The sequence below is a fragment of the Anticarsia gemmatalis genome, chromosome 16, assembly GCF_050436995.1.
Source record: "Anticarsia gemmatalis isolate Benzon Research Colony breed Stoneville strain chromosome 16, ilAntGemm2 primary, whole genome shotgun sequence".
Taxonomy (NCBI): Eukaryota; Metazoa; Arthropoda; class Insecta; order Lepidoptera; family Erebidae; genus Anticarsia; species Anticarsia gemmatalis.
This window is the reverse complement of record NC_134760.1, coordinates 3,919,346-3,937,393: the sequence shown is the minus strand read 5'-3', so window position 1 is coordinate 3,937,393 and position 18,048 is coordinate 3,919,346. Positions and strand designations below refer to the sequence as shown.

General features: G+C 39.0%; 3 protein-coding genes across 5 annotated transcripts in view; 2 read left to right on the top strand and 1 right to left on the bottom strand.

Moving 5' to 3' along the window:
* The window catches only part of LOC142979231 (uncharacterized), a 67,188-nt gene extending 64,994 nt beyond the window's left edge, over positions 1–2,194 (top strand). For all 3 annotated transcript variants that reach the window (XM_076124050.1, XM_076124048.1, XM_076124049.1), the window contains exons 7-8: positions 489–640; positions 763–2,194. In XM_076124050.1, the coding sequence (XP_075980165.1) occupies positions 489–640; positions 763–1,231 (621 nt within the window). In that variant the 3' untranslated portion in view covers positions 1,232–2,194. The remainder of the gene's footprint in view (positions 1–488; positions 641–762) is intronic.
* Positions 2,195–2,320: 126 nt separating this feature from the next.
* ND-SGDH (NADH dehydrogenase (ubiquinone) SGDH subunit) lies at positions 2,321–4,032 on the bottom strand. Its single transcript, XM_076124052.1, has 3 exons — positions 3,845–4,032; positions 3,444–3,654; positions 2,321–2,620 (listed from the first exon to the last, which is right to left on the bottom strand). Exons 1-3 carry the CDS (start codon positions 3,997–3,999, stop codon positions 2,414–2,416), a joined length of 573 nt encoding a protein of 190 aa, XP_075980167.1. The 5' UTR covers positions 4,000–4,032; the 3' UTR covers positions 2,321–2,413.
* A 657-nt stretch (positions 4,033–4,689) lies between these two features.
* Positions 4,690–18,048, top strand: part of LOC142979226 (brefeldin A-inhibited guanine nucleotide-exchange protein 3) — a 13,712-nt gene continuing 353 nt past the window's right edge. Inside the window, exons 1-23 of the mRNA XM_076124040.1 lie at positions 4,690–4,955; positions 6,015–6,148; positions 6,351–6,470; positions 6,783–6,960; positions 7,145–7,274; positions 7,615–7,794; positions 7,980–8,078; positions 8,398–8,625; positions 9,004–9,240; positions 9,488–9,540; positions 9,708–9,876; positions 10,041–10,155; positions 10,406–10,573; positions 10,899–11,880; positions 12,330–12,453; positions 12,776–12,953; positions 13,228–13,369; positions 13,702–13,912; positions 14,084–14,177; positions 14,293–14,445; positions 14,721–14,927; positions 15,149–15,322; positions 15,416–18,010. Coding sequence (XP_075980155.1) covers positions 4,871–4,955; positions 6,015–6,148; positions 6,351–6,470; positions 6,783–6,960; positions 7,145–7,274; positions 7,615–7,794; positions 7,980–8,078; positions 8,398–8,625; positions 9,004–9,240; positions 9,488–9,540; positions 9,708–9,876; positions 10,041–10,155; positions 10,406–10,573; positions 10,899–11,880; positions 12,330–12,453; positions 12,776–12,953; positions 13,228–13,369; positions 13,702–13,912; positions 14,084–14,177; positions 14,293–14,445; positions 14,721–14,927; positions 15,149–15,322; positions 15,416–18,010 — 6,756 coding nt within the window. The 5' untranslated portion in view covers positions 4,690–4,870. The remainder of the gene's footprint in view (positions 4,956–6,014; positions 6,149–6,350; positions 6,471–6,782; positions 6,961–7,144; positions 7,275–7,614; positions 7,795–7,979; positions 8,079–8,397; positions 8,626–9,003; positions 9,241–9,487; positions 9,541–9,707; positions 9,877–10,040; positions 10,156–10,405; positions 10,574–10,898; positions 11,881–12,329; positions 12,454–12,775; positions 12,954–13,227; positions 13,370–13,701; positions 13,913–14,083; positions 14,178–14,292; positions 14,446–14,720; positions 14,928–15,148; positions 15,323–15,415; positions 18,011–18,048) is intronic.

The window sequence follows — 18,048 nt, the reverse complement described above, 5'->3', positions numbered from 1 at the left end:
ACTTCATTATTGAAAGCCTTGAAAGTATTAGCGGCGGTTATTAGCTGTTTGCACTCCACCCTGTATTTAGTTAAAGAAAAGAAGTAATAAAGCGATTATAACAGATCCATCGACCCGCTGACTCAACGGTCCACATAGAGTTAACTGTTCTCCAACACTGGAAATCTCCCATGACTCTTCAGCCCTTGTCGGTGATCGATAAGGACGACTCGCAATCTAAATTATAACGATGCAGGACTTTGTTTATAGTGTTCAAGTGTGTGCACAGTACACAGGTACACTCTCTATTCCTTTGCTCTCATAACCCGGTGGGACGGATAACCGACACGACCAGCGAGAGGTCAGGCGCATGACCGACGGCTTTACGTGCTCTCCGAGGAACGCTACGACTCGCATTACCTATACTGGAACACAACTAAACAAAATTGAATACCTAATTGCAACCTAGCAGTTATTTAATAAAATATATATTATTGGAATATTTTCAGGCCCGGTTACAGGACTACCAAGTACTTAGCTACACGGGAGGTCCGGCCGGGGAGCCTTCAGGTCGCTTACCTCCTATCCGGGAGTTCCAGAGGGAATTTCGCGAAGGACGCAGGGAGAGTGCCGCTGCTGCATCCGCCTCTACTAGAATAAGGTTATTAAATAGAAATCGTAGTTATCGATTGTTTATCAAACCCAATTGTAGTGAAGCGAGATATATAATCTAAAATGCCATTTGTTTCATTAAACACAAACTTTTAATTATTTTAATTACAGGTGTGCCCAGAAAATTGTTACGCAATTAGAAACTTCGCCTCAAAAGGATAAGCAACATTTCTTCCGGCCACTTAAACCTTCTAATAAGGACGACCCGCCCATATCCAGAGATCACAGCAAAGAGACTGAACGGAAAAAGGAAAACCCCAAATCGAAACCTAAGAAAGAAGAAAAAAAGAAAAAAGATGATGAAAACACAAAACAAGAAGACAAAAGCAAAAAAGAGGAGAGCAGTGATAATAGAAAGAACGAAATAGCAGAAAGAAAGAAAGAAGAAAAAATGAGACTTAAAGCTGAAAAGGAAGCAAAGAAAGAAGCTAAACAACAAGCCAAAGAAGAGGAGAGACAGGCGAAATTATTAGCCAAGGAGGAAGAAAGACAAGCCAAATTAAAGGCGAAGGAAGAAAAGAAAAAAGCCAAAAAAGAAGCGAAGCTCGCGGCGCAAGCGGAGAAAGAGAAAAGCAAATAGAAATATAATGTTTAAATTTTACATTGTAGAAACTCGTAGCCGTCTTAAATTTTAGATTTGAGGATTGTTATCATTGAGAAATCGTAAAAAACAATTTTAAATAGCGTATATCTAACAGTCTATTGTAGTCCATATTACTTATTTACAGTAAATTAGATACTGTTAGTTTAAATTTTATTTTTTTACTTCGATCGGATATGACATTATGTTTACGCTTTGATACTGATTTATACAATTTTGTTATAATTATCTAGCTTAGTTGCAATTTCTAATCGAAATTGTTATTTAACTTAGGAATGTTGTAAATATTTTTAAAGTCGAAAATGTTATTATGAAGAGCAATCTAAGTACATAGTTGTTGGGTCATAGTTGGAACTCTACAAACTGCGAAGACTGAAAGAACGGGATAATGAAATCATATCGTTTTGTAATTTAATTGTGTAACAGTATAGTTAAGAGCTTCGTGCATTCCAGCACCGCCGAAGAATTTATTTATTATGTAGATTTCGTCGTACTTAGTTCGTCTGTAGGAAGCTTACATTAGAGTCGATTACTTAATTTAGTATGAGTTTAATTTTAAACACAACTGGATGTTATAATAAAGATTCTATGAAGATTATATTTTATTTACAAAAGCTATCTAACTTGAATGATTCGAAATCATGACTCAAATAACTAAACCCATTTATTCAGATAATCAAGAAATAATTTACCTAAATAAAGATAAATCCTTCCTCTTTCTCCAAGATCCATATGACCAGTGGCATTATAACAAATATTTTAACCTGCATTAATGTATAAGTAGCATCATATCAGGCATTTAGCATACAGCTAGGTAAGTGTTGACATTAATTTTGTAAGGGTTCCACATGTCGGAATTTATTATTGTCAATCGTTAGAAATTTCCTGTAAATCAAATAACAATGTTACCATAAAAGCTAATTCTTTTATTTATACCCCAATTCTCTTTGTACATACAATAAACTAATAGAAACACAGCATGCAGCACATCAAAATGAAAGTATATAATATTCAATAAATATTTTACAAAAACTGTTGCATTGGGTAGACATAAATAAAAATGTGAGCAACAGATAACAGATTTATTTATCTACATTGAAATAATAATGCAAAAGTACACTTGATTACTAATATTCTACCAATAGCACAGGGTTTTAGTGTTTATTCTTTGTAGTCATCACCAATGCGCTCAATGATTTCGTCTCCTGTCTGCTTGTTATGGCGCAGGTACTTGTTGACCATGGGCCTGTAGTAGTACGCCTGGTAGTCTTGGCGCTCAGCCATTTTCTTAAGAATCTGCTTCTCCAGTGTCCTAAGCTTCATCCTCTGCTTCTCCTCATCAATGAAGTGCATGAATTTTTCATACTCCTGTAACGAAACAATATCATTTTTAAGTATAAAAGTCAATTATCATATTAAGGTTAAGCCCTATTATATACAATCAAAAATCTTTACAGTTTACAATATATGAATATCTGGTTTCTAGAAACTATATTGTTGCCATTCAAAAACAAAATTGCTTTGTTATCAGTACTTTAACTGAAACTATAGGCCTTTAAAATAAAAGGTGGAGTATATCGGTCATGGCACCTTATGCCAGTATAACTGTGGCAAGGGGCTAATACAGCATTCCATCTAAACCCATATTCTAACTATACCAATATATATTATCAAATATTTGGACCAAATAGTTATTCCAAAGATCTGTCAAGAAATCATAGTGATCAAGACTTAAAAGTCTCAGTTTTCGCTCAGTCTTTGAGAGTAGTCAAACATGGAGTATTTTGTGCATTGTGCACACTTGGATACTAAAGCTCCTGCACAATTATTCTTATTTGAATATTAGCCAGGACAATGTTATTAAACTTTATTAACCTCCTTGATTACACCTTTACACATTCATAAATACTGTTTTTATAGCAACTAGCTGACTCGGGCAACTTTGCTTGCATCACATATGAGAGAATGGGTCATAATTATCCCTGTTTTAGAAACATTTTTTTACCAGTATTCCGCTCCTATTGAGTAGTGATGTTATATAGCCTATAACCTTCCTCAATAAATAGGCGATCCAACACTTAAATATTTTCTCAATTCTCAGCAGTAGTTTCTAAGATTAGCTCTTTCAACCAAACAAACTCTATGATTTTATATTAGTATATGAACCCAATTTGATTAGCTCGTACTTTACCTGCTGAGGAGGATTATGAATGTAGCGGGCAATGAATCTGGTAATAGGGTGGCGGTGGTACTCCCAGTGCTTGGGTTCATATCCAGCAGGAATTGGAGTCAGGGTAGCTGGACCAATGAACACGTTGGTGTAGAAGATGATGGCGCCTACAGGAATCAGCCCCAACATCGCGTAGAAGTGGAGCATATCCTTGAATTTGTGCCATTGCCATCTGCAAATTACCAATGTTTAGGTTATGAATTTCGTTTGAATGAAAACATCTTGTTAACGCTACTACCATTATGAATTGAAGTTTAAATAGTCCCTGGAATCATAAATAATAACATTGATAGAAAATTACACTGAAATAGTAAACAAATTGCCAAAAAATTGGTTAGATAATCACTGAAAATGTTCATTACCTAGAGGGCTGTAACGCAAATGTCTTGTGTCCATGGCCAGCGCCTAGAGTTTTACTTGTCGAAAAAGCTACATTGTTGGTGATTTGGGGTACTTTAATGTTATTTTTAACCAAGTTTATGCCAAAAGATCGGCCCAACGCACTCCAGGACACCATTTTTATTTTGCACTGTTTTGACAGTTGTGCGACCGTCATAAAGCCAATAGACACCAGGCATAGGATAACATTGACAGCCTATTTTATTGGAGAGATTTTTATGATGTCAAAAGTAAAATAAACCTGTGTATCCAAGTACATAAATAAACTATTGACCTATATTGTATATTAATCTAGCATAAAGTTAAATGAACTGAAATACAAATTATTAAAAGCTAAAGTTACCTCTCTATATAAAATCCTACGGCTACAAACAAAACCATAGACACTTATGTCATGATGTCAATATGTCATGTGTCATTTCATTGCCCGCGAATATTTAAACATAAAGTTGCACTTGTAATCATTTTATATTTACTTACATTTTACCCAGCTTTAATCTTGATTTACATGATCTTTAAATTACGTAACGTTTATTTCAACAAATTTAAGGTGTCCGTGCCAATAAAATCAAGATACCTTTCAAATATTATTTACATTCAAGGACAGATTAATCTCTTACAATGATTTAATAAACAATTAAACAATGAACAAGGCATGATATTATTTGTTGCTATCGATAAAAATGCACTTTGAATCATATTCACAAATCAACCACCTGTTGGCTAAGTTTTTTTGCAAACATTACGTCGTACTGGAAGTATTGATTTTCCGGACTGGGCATGCTCCATTGGTATGCTTACGTAGAGTCCCGATAAGATACACTTACACCCACTCAAATAACGATATTCCGCAGTATTTAGTGTTATACAAAACATTTAACTGATGTGGCGTTGTTACTGGCAAAGTTTGTGATCGGTTGCAAAATAATGTAGATGAAAAGTGTGTAATAAATATAAGGAAGTGAGTCATATGTTTTTACCGTGCCGCCATGGAGGAATTACTCCAGGATATATTCAAAGAGGCGACCGGAGTAAAGTTTACTGCTCTTAGAAAATCGTGCCAAGATGCTCTAGGTAAATAAATAGATATTAAGAAAAAAAATACGTGCTTGATCATCGGTTACTATTCTAAATAAACCAGATAGAAATTTTGCAATGCACTTGATCGATGTTTGCAGTGATGGCCACTGAGATGTAGAGTGCAATACGTTGCATTCTTAGTTCGACTCTAGAAGCATATTTTGTAAATGTACTGTACCATTTTCTCCCTCTATTCCCTTTTTATATAAACAATAAAATATACGAAATAATAGTTGACGGATATGTTTATACATCGACCCATATGGCATTTTATGTTACGCTCGTGTTATTGCACAACTAGGTATACTCGAAGAATATATACTGAAAAATAGAAGCTCTTACGATTGAAAAATAAATCTTAATCGAACTTAATTTATTTTCTTACACCTTGATCTATTAACACTAACTATTTGTATGAAATTGGTATGGTGGTATCCTCTTCCTCGTTTCCTGGCTATGACTGCGGCCACCATATGATTAATTTCCATTTAGCATCTTAAGCACCACAGGTACCATGGATTGAAAAAGAGTAATTAAGTACTTAATAAAACAGAATTTTCTCCCTCTATTCCCTTTTTATATAAACAATAAAATATACGAAATAATAGTTGACGGATATGTTTATACATCGACCCATATGGCATTTTATGTTACGCTCGTGTTATTGCACAACTAGGTATACTCGAAGAATATATACTGAAAAATAGAAGCTCTTACGATTGAAAAATAAATCTTAATCGAACTTAATTTATTTTCTTACACCTTGATCTATTAACACTAACTATTTGTATGAAATTGGTATGGTGGTATCCTCTTCCTCGTTTCCTGGCTATGACTGCGGCCACCATATGATTAATTTCCATTTAGCATCTTAAGCACCACAGGTACCATGGATTGAAAAAGAGTAATTAAGTACTTAATAAAACAGAAAAATTAATGATATATGTTATTAGATAGAATAATGCTTGACGCTTTTTAAGCGAATAAACCTTGGTCCTTACTTCGCTCTGTGTATTTAGTAGATATTTAAGACCTATTCACTACTTTGTACAGAACTGCTATGCGTGCAAGAGAGTAATGCTCGACGCCCATCCTACGAGCTGCGCCGAGCGTGCCTGTTACCGCTGCAGACTGCACTTGAAACAAAACGCCCGCGTCTCGTCACATTCGCTTTACAGGGCTTCCACGTAAGTGTCATATTTTAAAACTTTCTTGTTACTGCACCAAACAATAAGTTTAATGTATAAAGTGATGACTCTAGCAAGCTGATAACAGACCACAGGCATATCTATTACCCAGACTAAAAAGAAATCTGCGACTTTGAATCTCGCAATTAATGGCAGAGTTTTTGTGTATTCACAATATATTTAATTTTTTGTTTTTCTACAGAAAATCCTCCGCGATGACAGATTCCACCGCGGCATCGAGCCAGAAGATGACTCGCTCTGGATGCCTTCGCAGTTACTTTGTGCAACGGCTTCCGTCATGTATCACTTGCCCGATACGCAGGTATGCTAGTAAGGGAGTTAGACCAAAATACTTCTAGAAAAGACTTTTCAGTTTTCACAGAAATTAACGTTTGTCGAATTTTTAATACCGTACCGTAGGTCAGTGCAGTCAGCCTCTTAAACATGATTTTCTTGACCTTCTTTCATTGTTAGGGACTATTCTTTGTACGTATAACGGATTTTTGGAGACAAACATCAAGCTTTGTGTTGTACCAGTACCTGGGTAATTTAAGCGCACTTCCTGGTTCCTTCCATCAGTGGCTCGTGATGATTGGCAGTAACAGTGCTGTAGAATATGTGTTGTGTGGTGTAGGTGCAGATCTTCCGCATGTACCTGTCTCTGGCGCTGTGTCCGCGGCGCACGCTGAACGGGCGCCTGTGCGTGTGGGCGTGCGGCCGCTGCGCCGAGGCCGCCGCCGCGCCGCCACATGTCGCTGCTGCAGCCCGTGCTGCCGCCGCACAGCAGCTACGGGCCTACACCGCACAACTAGGTACTTACAGGATCAATAACAAACTATAATCTTGCTTCCTCTAGCAGACTTTGAGAAGAATAGCAGTGTGTACAGACTCTCCTGTGATTCTTATACGCAGATCTATTTCACATTAAACTGTTGGTGTGCCTTTAAGCTTTATTTTCAAAAACATAGAGAACCTCAGATTATTATCTATTTTCAGATGAAGAGTGCCAAGAACTCCTATCAGAAGGCTCCCCTCTGGGCCGGAACCACATCGTAGCAGTAGGATGTTACAGCGAAGTGATTCCAGTCATTCAGTACTTATGCAGCAGACTATCGGAAACACAGCTGTGAGTTCATATAGCTTCTACGTCACTTCACCGCAAAATAATTTTTCAGACTTCGAGAAAGAACACTTTTTTCTCTTAACCACATCATGAGAACTGAATAGGAACCATATTTAAGGACAAAAACCTTTTTTTGATAGCGAAATAAAATTGCGTCCTCTAGCAAATGCAAAATTCGGTCCTTAAATTGTTACATTTCAATCGATTAAAATAATGATCTCTTATTCATCAGATTTACACAGCGATAAAAAATATTTCTTGCCCCATATACTAAAAAGTATACATATACCGTAAAAATAACGTTTTATAACTTATAAAGATTCATTACTGTTCTTATTTCTAGGACTCCAAAACAGAACCCCGTGGCCCTATTCTTCCTGGACTGTCTGTTGACGCTGATGTCGAGTCTGTCGGAGCGAGTGAGCGGCAACTCACACTTCACCACGTTCCTCTGGCAGAAGTTCTGTCCAGCTCTCATCTCCTTCCTTGGAACACCGCGCGTGGATAAAAATATTAAATCAAGGTAAGAAGGAGATAATCAGTTATTCTGAATTTGATTTTTAACATTATTTTTATTACTCAGCACTTCAGATTTAAAACTTGATGAAAATTCGCTAGGTACTCTTAGTATGCAACGCTCATCTTGATTATTATTATGATCAACATTTGGAAAAAAGACATTAAATACAAAAAGTCTTTTAATTTCAGAGAGCATGAAGGTCACTTGGTGGACGACTCCGGCCGAGGCTCTGGTGCGCTAAACTCAGCACCCAGCTTCAACAGCAAGCAGGCCAAAGCTATATACAGGTATGGTTTTCGGTGCAAAGGTCTGTGAACGTTCAAGAAGATCTAGAATACCTTATTTACATTTAACCTTAATTTGATGCTTCACAAAGCCTGGACGCTCAATTTTCCATGAAACATACATATTTGCTAACACTCTGAGATAATCTATAAACTATACTTCCAAGGGTTTTCTATAAGTTCGCCCAAGTATTCACCTTCTGCTTCTATCGCGAAGTAATCCAAGTAATCCAACTCATTAGCAAACCCACAAAATACTTATCATAATTATTGTCATGATTGTTCCGAATTAAATTAAACCTATGAATACATTGTCTTCCAGCATAGCGAACCAACTAGTACGTCTAGTGGGATCCACATCAAACTTACGGCCAGTGCTTGAAGCACTCTACCACAGAATGTTGCTGTACCCGCCGGTGACCCACCGCGTGGAACCTCTGAGGAGCACCAGGGAACTGCTGCAGAACCCCAAGAGACTGTGCCAGCTGGTGCTGCTGAAGAAAGTCGACCATCACGAGAGACATAGTGATGACATGGCGATCATCAGATTGTAAGTATATTGTAATCATGGACATATTTAATCTGATTTATGACGCAGATGTACGACAGACGTGTGCAGACGCAATCAGAGACATGCTCGGGATTAAGTTTTATTTATATATTTAAATACTAGTTATTTCATACTTTTATCTAAATTTAACCACTACATCGACTCCCGCTCTGCGCAACTGGGGTAAATCCTAGACTTGATATTAATGACTACTAAAATATACGAAGTACCTCAAATTTGCTTAACAATTTTAGTTATAATTTGCTTATATTAATACCAAACCTTTAACCTTAGATGAAAATCTTAACATTTATATCACTATAACAAATAACTCTACTTGTAAACCTAAAAAACTAATCATTAATGTTTCTTATTCAGAATAATGGATGGTATAGAAGAATGCGGTAGAAGCGGCAACCCAGAAGTAGTAGCAGCCGCAGTGGAATGTGTGGTGTCTCTGCTCGATGCTCTAGAGAAGCTGTGCTCAGGCTCTGTGGAGTACCTGAGCCCTGAGATAGCCGCGCTCATACTGGCTCACTGGCCCAAGCTGCCGGATGCTGATTATACTGGACCACTCACCTACCAGACGCTGGCCAGACTACCCAGCCCTTATAGGTAACTTCATTATGCTGAAGAACAAGATACTAAAATGTTCCCTTTATATTATAATTTAATGTACGCAGTATATGCCCGCGACGTCACCAATGTGATACAAATGTCTTGGTACACCAAAGGTAACCAAAAAATCAAAATCGTGTAAAGTATTGAGATGTCAGTATAAAAAATCCAGTTGGTTATTAATTCAGCACTTGTATAGGTGCGTTCTAGAAGTATCTAATAACATATATTTCTTAATTTTCAGGGATGTAGTAGCTGTTTTACAAAGCAACGAAACTAAGGAACATGACTCATCAGGTAAGACTGGCATATTTTTATTTCTCTCAGAAGATTTATCAATGTAAACATTTCTCTCAGAAGATTTATCAATGTAAACATTTCTCTCAGAAGATTTATCAATGTAAACATTGGAGTGAAGAATATATTAACAAATCAGGAACTAATAATATTTCCATACGTTTCAGATACGTCAGGTCCAGAGAATATAAGTTCCGGTAGTGACGGGGAAGTAGACTCAGACGCCGACAATGTTTTTCTACCGTCACGCGCCAGCAACCCTGCACCTAACGACCCCGACAGACAGACTGTCAACGACAAGCCTAGAGCTGTGCCCAAGACACTGAACTTGGGAAGGTATTATACTTTTTGATAGTACTTGATGGTAAAATAAGGAATTAAAAATAAATTTTACTTACTGAAAACTGGTTATTTATAAAAACTTAGAATTATCAGAATCAGAACCTGAAGTTCAGAATGTAGCAACTAAAATTACAAAAAATATAAATTTTCTTTTCCAGGTGCACCATAACAGAATGCAACGTGGACTTAGAAAGACACAACGCAAGGCAATTTGTGAAGACACTACAAAATTCTCTGCTGCCAAAGTTATTGAATCTACGAACTTGTATTGAGGTAACTTTATTACTACCGCTCAAGAAAAAAATCATAAAAAAATGTCTAAAATATATATCCATAACACATTTTTTTAAAACTCCTTGTCTTTGTTATGAAAACCTATATATGTACGTATAAAAAATAAAAGTTTATTGATCTGTGAAACTTTACCTATAACCTACTTCTTATTCTCATTCATCCTTCATTAATTTCTAATTTCTCCTTGTCTTTCTCTAAATTAATTTTTGATATATTTTTATGCCTCCAGGTGGACGAAGCAATGCAAGAGTTCGCATCAAAGTGTTGCCAGCACAACGCAGCCCAGCCCCCCGCCACTGCTTGTATTATGAACGCAGATGGAGTGTACCTGGCTACTTACGCGGCGCTACTACTCACTCTGAAGCAACGGAGGACTAATTACTATAACCAACCCAGTGTAAGTTCACAAAAAACTATCATATAACTAAACCGAGCTATGAATTCATAGAAAAACTATGTATTTTTAAACTACCTCAGCTAAGCGATAGGAGACCTAACATACAGATTGATAAATTTGGGCAATTCCCAACCAATCAAAATCCAGACAATTCCAAAAAGCTCCACATTCAGACAATTTCCAACATATCAAAATAATAAAGAAACGAAATCTTTGCCGTAATTGGTTGCCAACACACTCAAGAACATAATATTTGTGTCAGTATCTAATTCCTTAGCAGAAGCTTGAAATGTTTAATACGATTAGTTCCTATTTTGTTTTCCAGAAGGTGCAAGTATCACTAACAGAAGATGAGTTTGTTGAGGAGGTACAAGGTAGCGGAGTACTAGTGTACTTGTCAGCGACGTGGCTCCGGGAGCTGTACCAACAAGTGCTGGCGGTGGACCTGCTGCACGACGTACCCTCCACCGACCACCCGCTCATACATCTACTGTCAGGTGAGTCTGCATCTTGCTCTAATGATGAAGAGGTACAAGGTAGCGGAGTGCTAGTGTACCTGTCAGCGACGTGGCTCCGGGAGCTGTACCAACAAGTGCTGGCGGTGGACCTGCTGCACGACGTACCCTCCACCGACCACCCGCTCATACATCTACTGTCAGGTGAGTCTGCATCTTGCTCTAATGATGAAGAGGTACAAGGTAGCGGAGTGCTAGTGTACCTGTCAGCGACGTGGCTCCGGGAGCTGTACCAACAAGTGCTGGCGGTGGACCTGCTGCACGACGTACCCTCCACCGACCACCCGCTCATACATCTACTGTCAGGTGAGTCTGCATCTTGCTCTAATGATGAAGAGGTACAAGGTAGCGGAGTGCTAGTGTACCTGTCAGCGACGTGGCTCCGGGAGCTGTACCAACAAGTGCTGGCGGTGGACCTGCTGCACGACGTACCCTCCACCGACCACCCGCTCATACATCTACTGTCAGGTGAGTCTGCATCTTGCTCTAATGATGAAGAGGTACAAGGTAGCGGAGTGCTAGTGTACCTGTCAGCGACGTGGCTCCGGGAGCTGTACCAACAAGTGCTGGCGGTGGACCTGCTGCACGACGTACCCTCCACCGACCACCCGCTCATACATCTACTGTCAGGTGAGTCTGCATCTTGCTCTAATGATGAAGAGGTACAAGGTAGCGGAGTGCTAGTGTACCTGTCAGCGACGTGGCTCCGGGAGCTGTACCAACAAGTGCTGGCGGTGGACCTGCTGCACGACGTACCCTCCACCGACCACCCGCTCATACATCTACTGTCAGGTGAGTCCGCCATCTTGCTCTAATGATGAAGAGGTACAAGGTAGCGGAGTGCTGGTGTACCTGTCAGCGACGTGGCTCCGGGAGCTGTACCAACAAGTGCTGGCGGTGGACCTGCTGCACGATGTACCCTCCACCGACCACCCGCTCATACACCTACTGTCAGGTCGGTAAATTGTTCAAAATCAGCATAAGTAAACGAGTAATAAATGTATATAACTCAAAACAAAATCTAATTGAGGTACAAGGCTCAAAACGAAAATTCTTTTCCGTAAAACATATTGATTTACAAAAATAATGTCCACTTGCTTTCATTCACCTTTTTACTTTGACTGTCTTCAGTAAAAGCCTAGACGAGTCTCTCAGTAGGGAAATATGCATACAGACTTCTTAGAACACATTTGATTCTCCGCTGTATAAAAATTAAAGTGGATTATGTTATTATTCCACAGACCTTGGAGGCCTAGACCAGAGCCCGGTGATGTCAGATTGGCAGAAGTTAAAAGAGGTCTCCCTTCTATACAACAACACTAACGACTCACCAGAGTATCAAGCTAGCTTACGTTGGGCTAGAAGGTAAAAGAAGTTTCCATATTATTACTTAAGATTAAACTTAGAAGTGGTCACTTACCAAAGACGTAATGGACTATACACACCATAGTCGCCAGCCTATAGACTCAGGTCGATAACTTCATGTTGGCGAATATTTTACTTATAAGAAGCACCTTAAGACTTGTACACTGCTCTTGAAATAAAGTTCGTTCTTACTGGGACTTAAAAAGCCACGGCACGTTTCGAGATCTAAATAAATACATGTAGTCTTTACAAATAGCATAATGTTTTCGTACGAGGCAATGTGAGTGACTTCAAATTTTTGTGATTTTTTATAACTTTTTAGGATCCTAACATGTATCTGGGACTCCATGGTGACGGTACTGAGTGTGCCACTAACTGGATATAGGAACAGGAAGCAGAAACTACATGGAATAATATCGAAGAAGATCAATACTTTCGGCAAAAGAAAGCGAATCGCTTGGGAAGGTCTCACTATACAGTGCCTTGAAGGACTCCACAAGGTAAGGAGAGCAATTTTTTTTCTTTCGCCGTTTCAAATTACCAAAGGTCTCTTTAATTCGTTGCAATTTCTTTAATCGCCATCTAAAATGTCGAATCGAGAAAAGAAACAGAGATTTTTTTTTCTTCTTTTGTACTTACTGCAATCTTTTCCCAAATTTTTTTTCTTGTCCGTTTTTTTGTCCATTTTTTTTGTCCAGCTATCTCTATTTACTATAGCTATATATTTCCGAGTGTAATTATTGATTCTGATGTAGAAAATCCTTCATCTTCTAGGCAGCTAGAGTAAGCAACACGTTGAGTTTACAAAACCGCTGCAGTAGCATACTGGCCTTGCTAGCTAACTCCGCGATCTCACAGCCACCTAATGGAAAGATATTGTCGACTCATGCACTGTCGTTGGATATATTGATAACAGGTAAGATACAAATCAAGCACTTGAGTTTCTAAGGAGTACCATGTTGGGCGCCAATAAGTTCTAAGCAAGTACCATTAAAGGTCAACATTTGCCCCGTTTTATAGCTGTATAAATCGAATAATTTTTACCTTAAAGCCGACAGTTTAAAGAGGGTCTGGCAAAGCAATGTAATTAGTCTTATTTCTACGAATTGTGTAATTAAAATCGGTTTCATAATTGTTTTTTTTTTGTTGTATTCAAAAATCCCATTTTTTATGTATAATGCATAGCAAATCTTTAGACAGACTTTGTCCTATTTTTTCAATGTCTATATATCATTTTCCTCATACCAGGTGGTCTAGAGCTAGGTTCAAAAGCACCGGAATGTTGGGAGCACATATTCGCAGCGTGCCAGTACGTGTCGAGCTTCGAGCACTCGTTGTTCGGGCATCAAGGCAACAACGCCACGCCCATAGTCACCATGCAGACTGGCAGGAACAAGACTGTGTCTATACTGCAAGCTGATGCCAAACTGGGCTTGGATGGAAGAGAGGACGAGACTTGGTAAGTGTAACAACAACTTGATTAGAGCTTAGATTACTAGAGAATTCAGGTTTATCAAATGGATGTACGAATCGAACAAAGCCTTTACGAGAAAATGTATTGTCTTCTTCTGAAATGATAATTGTTTAGACGTACTGCGTGGTTAAAATTTATATTTTTTAACTCTTTCAGCGTGGACGTGTTCAACTTCTTACAGCCGGTGTTCGAAAATAATTTGAACAATGACATGTCAGTAGCCAAGATCGTAGAAACATGTCGTCAAGAGGTAAGGTAACCTAGACACTACAGAATTTTTTGAACAAAAAGTTATCTTCGGTTATAGCTGATTTATTCACCTTGAAGATAAAAAAAATGATGTGGCTATTTTGTCGTGTGTATAGGGCGGCAACGTGATCTCAGGCGCGGGCGCGGCGCGCGTGTGCTGCGCGCTGTCGGCGGCGGCGGACACGCTGTTCAGCCGCCTCGCCGCCACCACCACGCTGCCCACGCTCAGCGCCGCGCTGCAGAGACTCGTGCAGCACCACCATCGACTGGTACGCACTATTCATCATTCAATAATTTTAGATATTTTTATTTTTATTTCAGACTAATTTGCTCAAAAGACTACCCTTACGTAATGCCATTAGCATCATAATAATTTTTGGTCTTAGACCGTAGTGTCAGTTTCCTGTCATTGCTGTTTAAGAAATAGATCGGATGTACTCAAAGTTTTATGCTAACAAGATAAAATGTTCGTTTAACCGTCGACAAAACATCTGAGAAGTCAAAGTCTCAGTTTAAATAATTTCTAATTCAATTAATATTCCAGCTGTTCTGTTCGTGGGAGCAAGACGTAGCGAACAACAACGTGTGGTGGTGGCGGCGCGGGGCGGGCGCGGGCGCGGCGCGCGGCGGCGGCGAGGCGGCGCGAGCACTGTGCCGCGCCGGCGACGTGGCGCTCCGGTGTCTGCGGGCCGCCCGGCCACTCGCGCATCGTATGGGGATATGGACTGTTGTGGGACCGCACTTCATGCAGGTAGGAACAAAATAATGTGATAGCTTCTTGCTGCAAATTTGTTACATTATCATTATTTGAGACTTAAAATACAAAAACATGATTTCACTTTGAAGTCAGACCAAATTCCAACAGTCAGTATCTACTCTTTGGGTTTTTGGACCTATTTGGTAGCACGTGAAACTTTTCCATTATTTTAATTACAGTTTTCATGAAACGTGACGTTATATTTTGGTTTACAGGCGGCTTGTCACAAAGACATCCAGATCGCGAGCCTCGCAATACAGTGCCTACATGACTGCGCGACAGCACTGTTAAACCAGCAAGTTGAACTACCCCATTTCCACTTCAATGAAGCATTACTGAAGCCTTTCGAGAACCTTCTGTGCTTGGAACTTTGTGATGACGATATACAGGTATGAAAACATATTTTATTACTTTAGTTGTAAGAAAATTGAAACTTTCAGAAACTCTAGGAAAATAAAACCACTTCTTTTATTGCCTTTCAGGAACAAATCATATCTTGCATCTGTGAATTCGTAGAGACCAATAGAATGGAAATAAGGTCAGGTTGGCGACCATTATTCAATACATTACGGGCCGCGAACAATTCTAACCAGTACTCCGCCATACTGGAGATATTCAAAGTGTTCCTCAGTACTGACAACACACTAGTCTTTGCCAATGCAGCTTTGGACTGCATTTTGTGCCTCTTAAGTCATATCAAAGGACTTCACTACGAAGAAGTTCAAGCGACTGAAGTAAAGCCTAAGAAAGCCTCGATCCCAACACAACCAAAACCGAGTTTAAGTCTCAAATTCTCTAAGAACAGCAAGTTTATTCCTCTCAGTGAAGAGAAGTCGGAGAAGGTTATAGTAGACATGTGCAGGGAAGCGTTATACCATTTAGAAAGTTGCGCTGATATTCTCACGATGATGTATAATATGCCTAAATGCCCTATCTTCAACACAGGCAACAGAATCAAAGGCGACATGCCTCTATGTGTCGTAGACCCAATAATACCAAGCGGGTCTTTAGACATCACGAAATTCATCACAAATGAACATTACGAAGAAGATCTCATTTCGTACAGAAAGTTATCCACAAGTCTTCCTCCTTTTAATACGACAAACAATTGCTTGCTAAAGCTTGATAAACCAAGCAACATTCTGAAAGTATGGTACGTGTTAATCGAAGGTTTGATCTCAGCTACTGTTGTATGCTCTAAGAAAAATCAACCGGCAGCTATGGAGACATTGTTCAAGTTACTAAGAAATACAGTAGAAGTACCTGGCACACACTTTGGTCTTCATTGCATCAATCATCTGTTGTTACCAACAGTACAGAACTGGCTACGACAAATAGCTAATGTGAATACACACTGGGACAGTGTAATGCCTAACTTCAAGCAATGCTGCGGTATGACAACAGATACTATAGTTGTATACCTGCATCATCTACAAGCTATTAATGTAGAAAGATCAACTGTTGGAGAGAAAGATGATGAAGAAATAGAACCCATAGAAAGTCCTGAAGCGACGTTCGCTTTGAAACAAATAATGCTGATTCTTGTTGAATGTATCGCTCAACCGCAAGAACCGATAGCTAGACTGGGAGCGTCGTGTATAAGGCATATCATTTTAACTTCAGGGCATTTGCTAACTGACAATCAATGGGAGATCGTTTGTACAAGTCTTCATAGAGCTTGTAACGTGAGTCTAACGCCACTAAAACAGCTGACGTACGCATTCAAAGAGAATTCAAACAGTTTCTATGGAGATCTCGCTATTGTGAAAGTAGCAGCAAGACGGGATTGCTCAGTAAATGATAATGTGAGACTCCATGCTATGGCACAACAAGTCTTCCTTACAGAACAGTTGAAAGGAGATGGTCATGTTAAAATAACGCCTAAGAATTCGTCGCAAAATCTAGCACTGATCGATGACAGAAGTTACATATTCCTGATCTATCTTCAGGAGTCTGTGAATTCTTTGAATCCAGAACTCTACACTTGCCGGATTCCTCATAGAGGATTGGTTGTTGGACTGTTGGCGCACCAAATACTCATCCAAATCATTGCCACAGTACTTATACAAGCATCTTCCGATGTGTTCCGTGGAATCAACGGCATTTTACTCGAAAGTCTGAAAACAGGATCTAATGTCTGCAACTACAAATTCTTCCTAAACTGCGATAATACTGACTTATTGCTTAAAGCTCTAGAATTATCATTCACAAGAGCGATGCAATTCGATTCACGGCCTGGTTTAAAGTTCCTCGTACAAAAAGTGTCAAATCTAGATCACGCTGCTAATCTTTACAAGCAAACTACTTCTTCTTGGCTGATCAAAATTATTGCCTTGACTGAAATATTCTTCAGCGGCGTACATACGTTTAAATTGAAATCAACAGATATTTCTATAATACTCCACAATTATACGACATCATTGAACTTAACGTTGGAATACGATCGATTCGTCACGAAGATATTTGATTTGAAAAATACTTGGGAGTTGTTGTGTCATAGTTATGTGAAGCACCTGATTAGTGTTTCAGACTTCGACGACCCAGAGATCAAAGAACGAATGTCTTGTAGTTCAGCCGAGAGTGACTCTTCTTCGAATCATTACGAACAGTTCTATGCTCCAGAGCCGACAGAAACTACTAACGAACCTGTCGTTATAAACAAAGATGGATCTGATACATCTGACGATGGTGTGGAGAAACCAAAACCTTTTACATTTGCAGATTTCAAAGCAAATAGTCGAGGTTCAATAAGTGTTGAAGTACACCGAGCGAGTACGCCACCGACCACAGAAACAGAAAGTAGGGTAGAACCTGATACAAATGACATTAAAGAAGAACCGATAGAGCAGACTGAGGACAGACCTATTACTATAAAAACTACTGAAGAATTGGAACTAACTAAAGATAGTCCATCGAAGCCAAGAGGTAGCATGCCTGATGTTATTGACACGCGTAAAGTAAATATCACAATATGTGATGGACCTACGTATGAGAAGACTAAAATTGCTGAACCTTTATTACCACCGCAACCCGTGCCGCCTGAGATTGAGCAACAACGAGCTTTGAGCATTAATAAGGTAAGGGATGTCTAAGAATTAAATGCCATTTTTAGTAT

Coding starts and splice junctions, on each gene's coding strand:
- ND-SGDH (XM_076124052.1), bottom strand. CDS start 3,999: ATGGTGTCCTGGAGTGCGTTGGGCCGATCTTTTGGCATAAACTTGGTT. Junction 3,655..3,844: donor TTTGCGTTACAGCCCTCTAG/GTAATGAACATT, acceptor GGTAATTTGCAG/ATGGCAATGGCACAAATTCA. Junction 2,621..3,443: donor TTCATAATCCTCCTCAGCAG/GTAAAGTACGAG, acceptor GTTTCGTTACAG/GAGTATGAAAAATTCATGCA.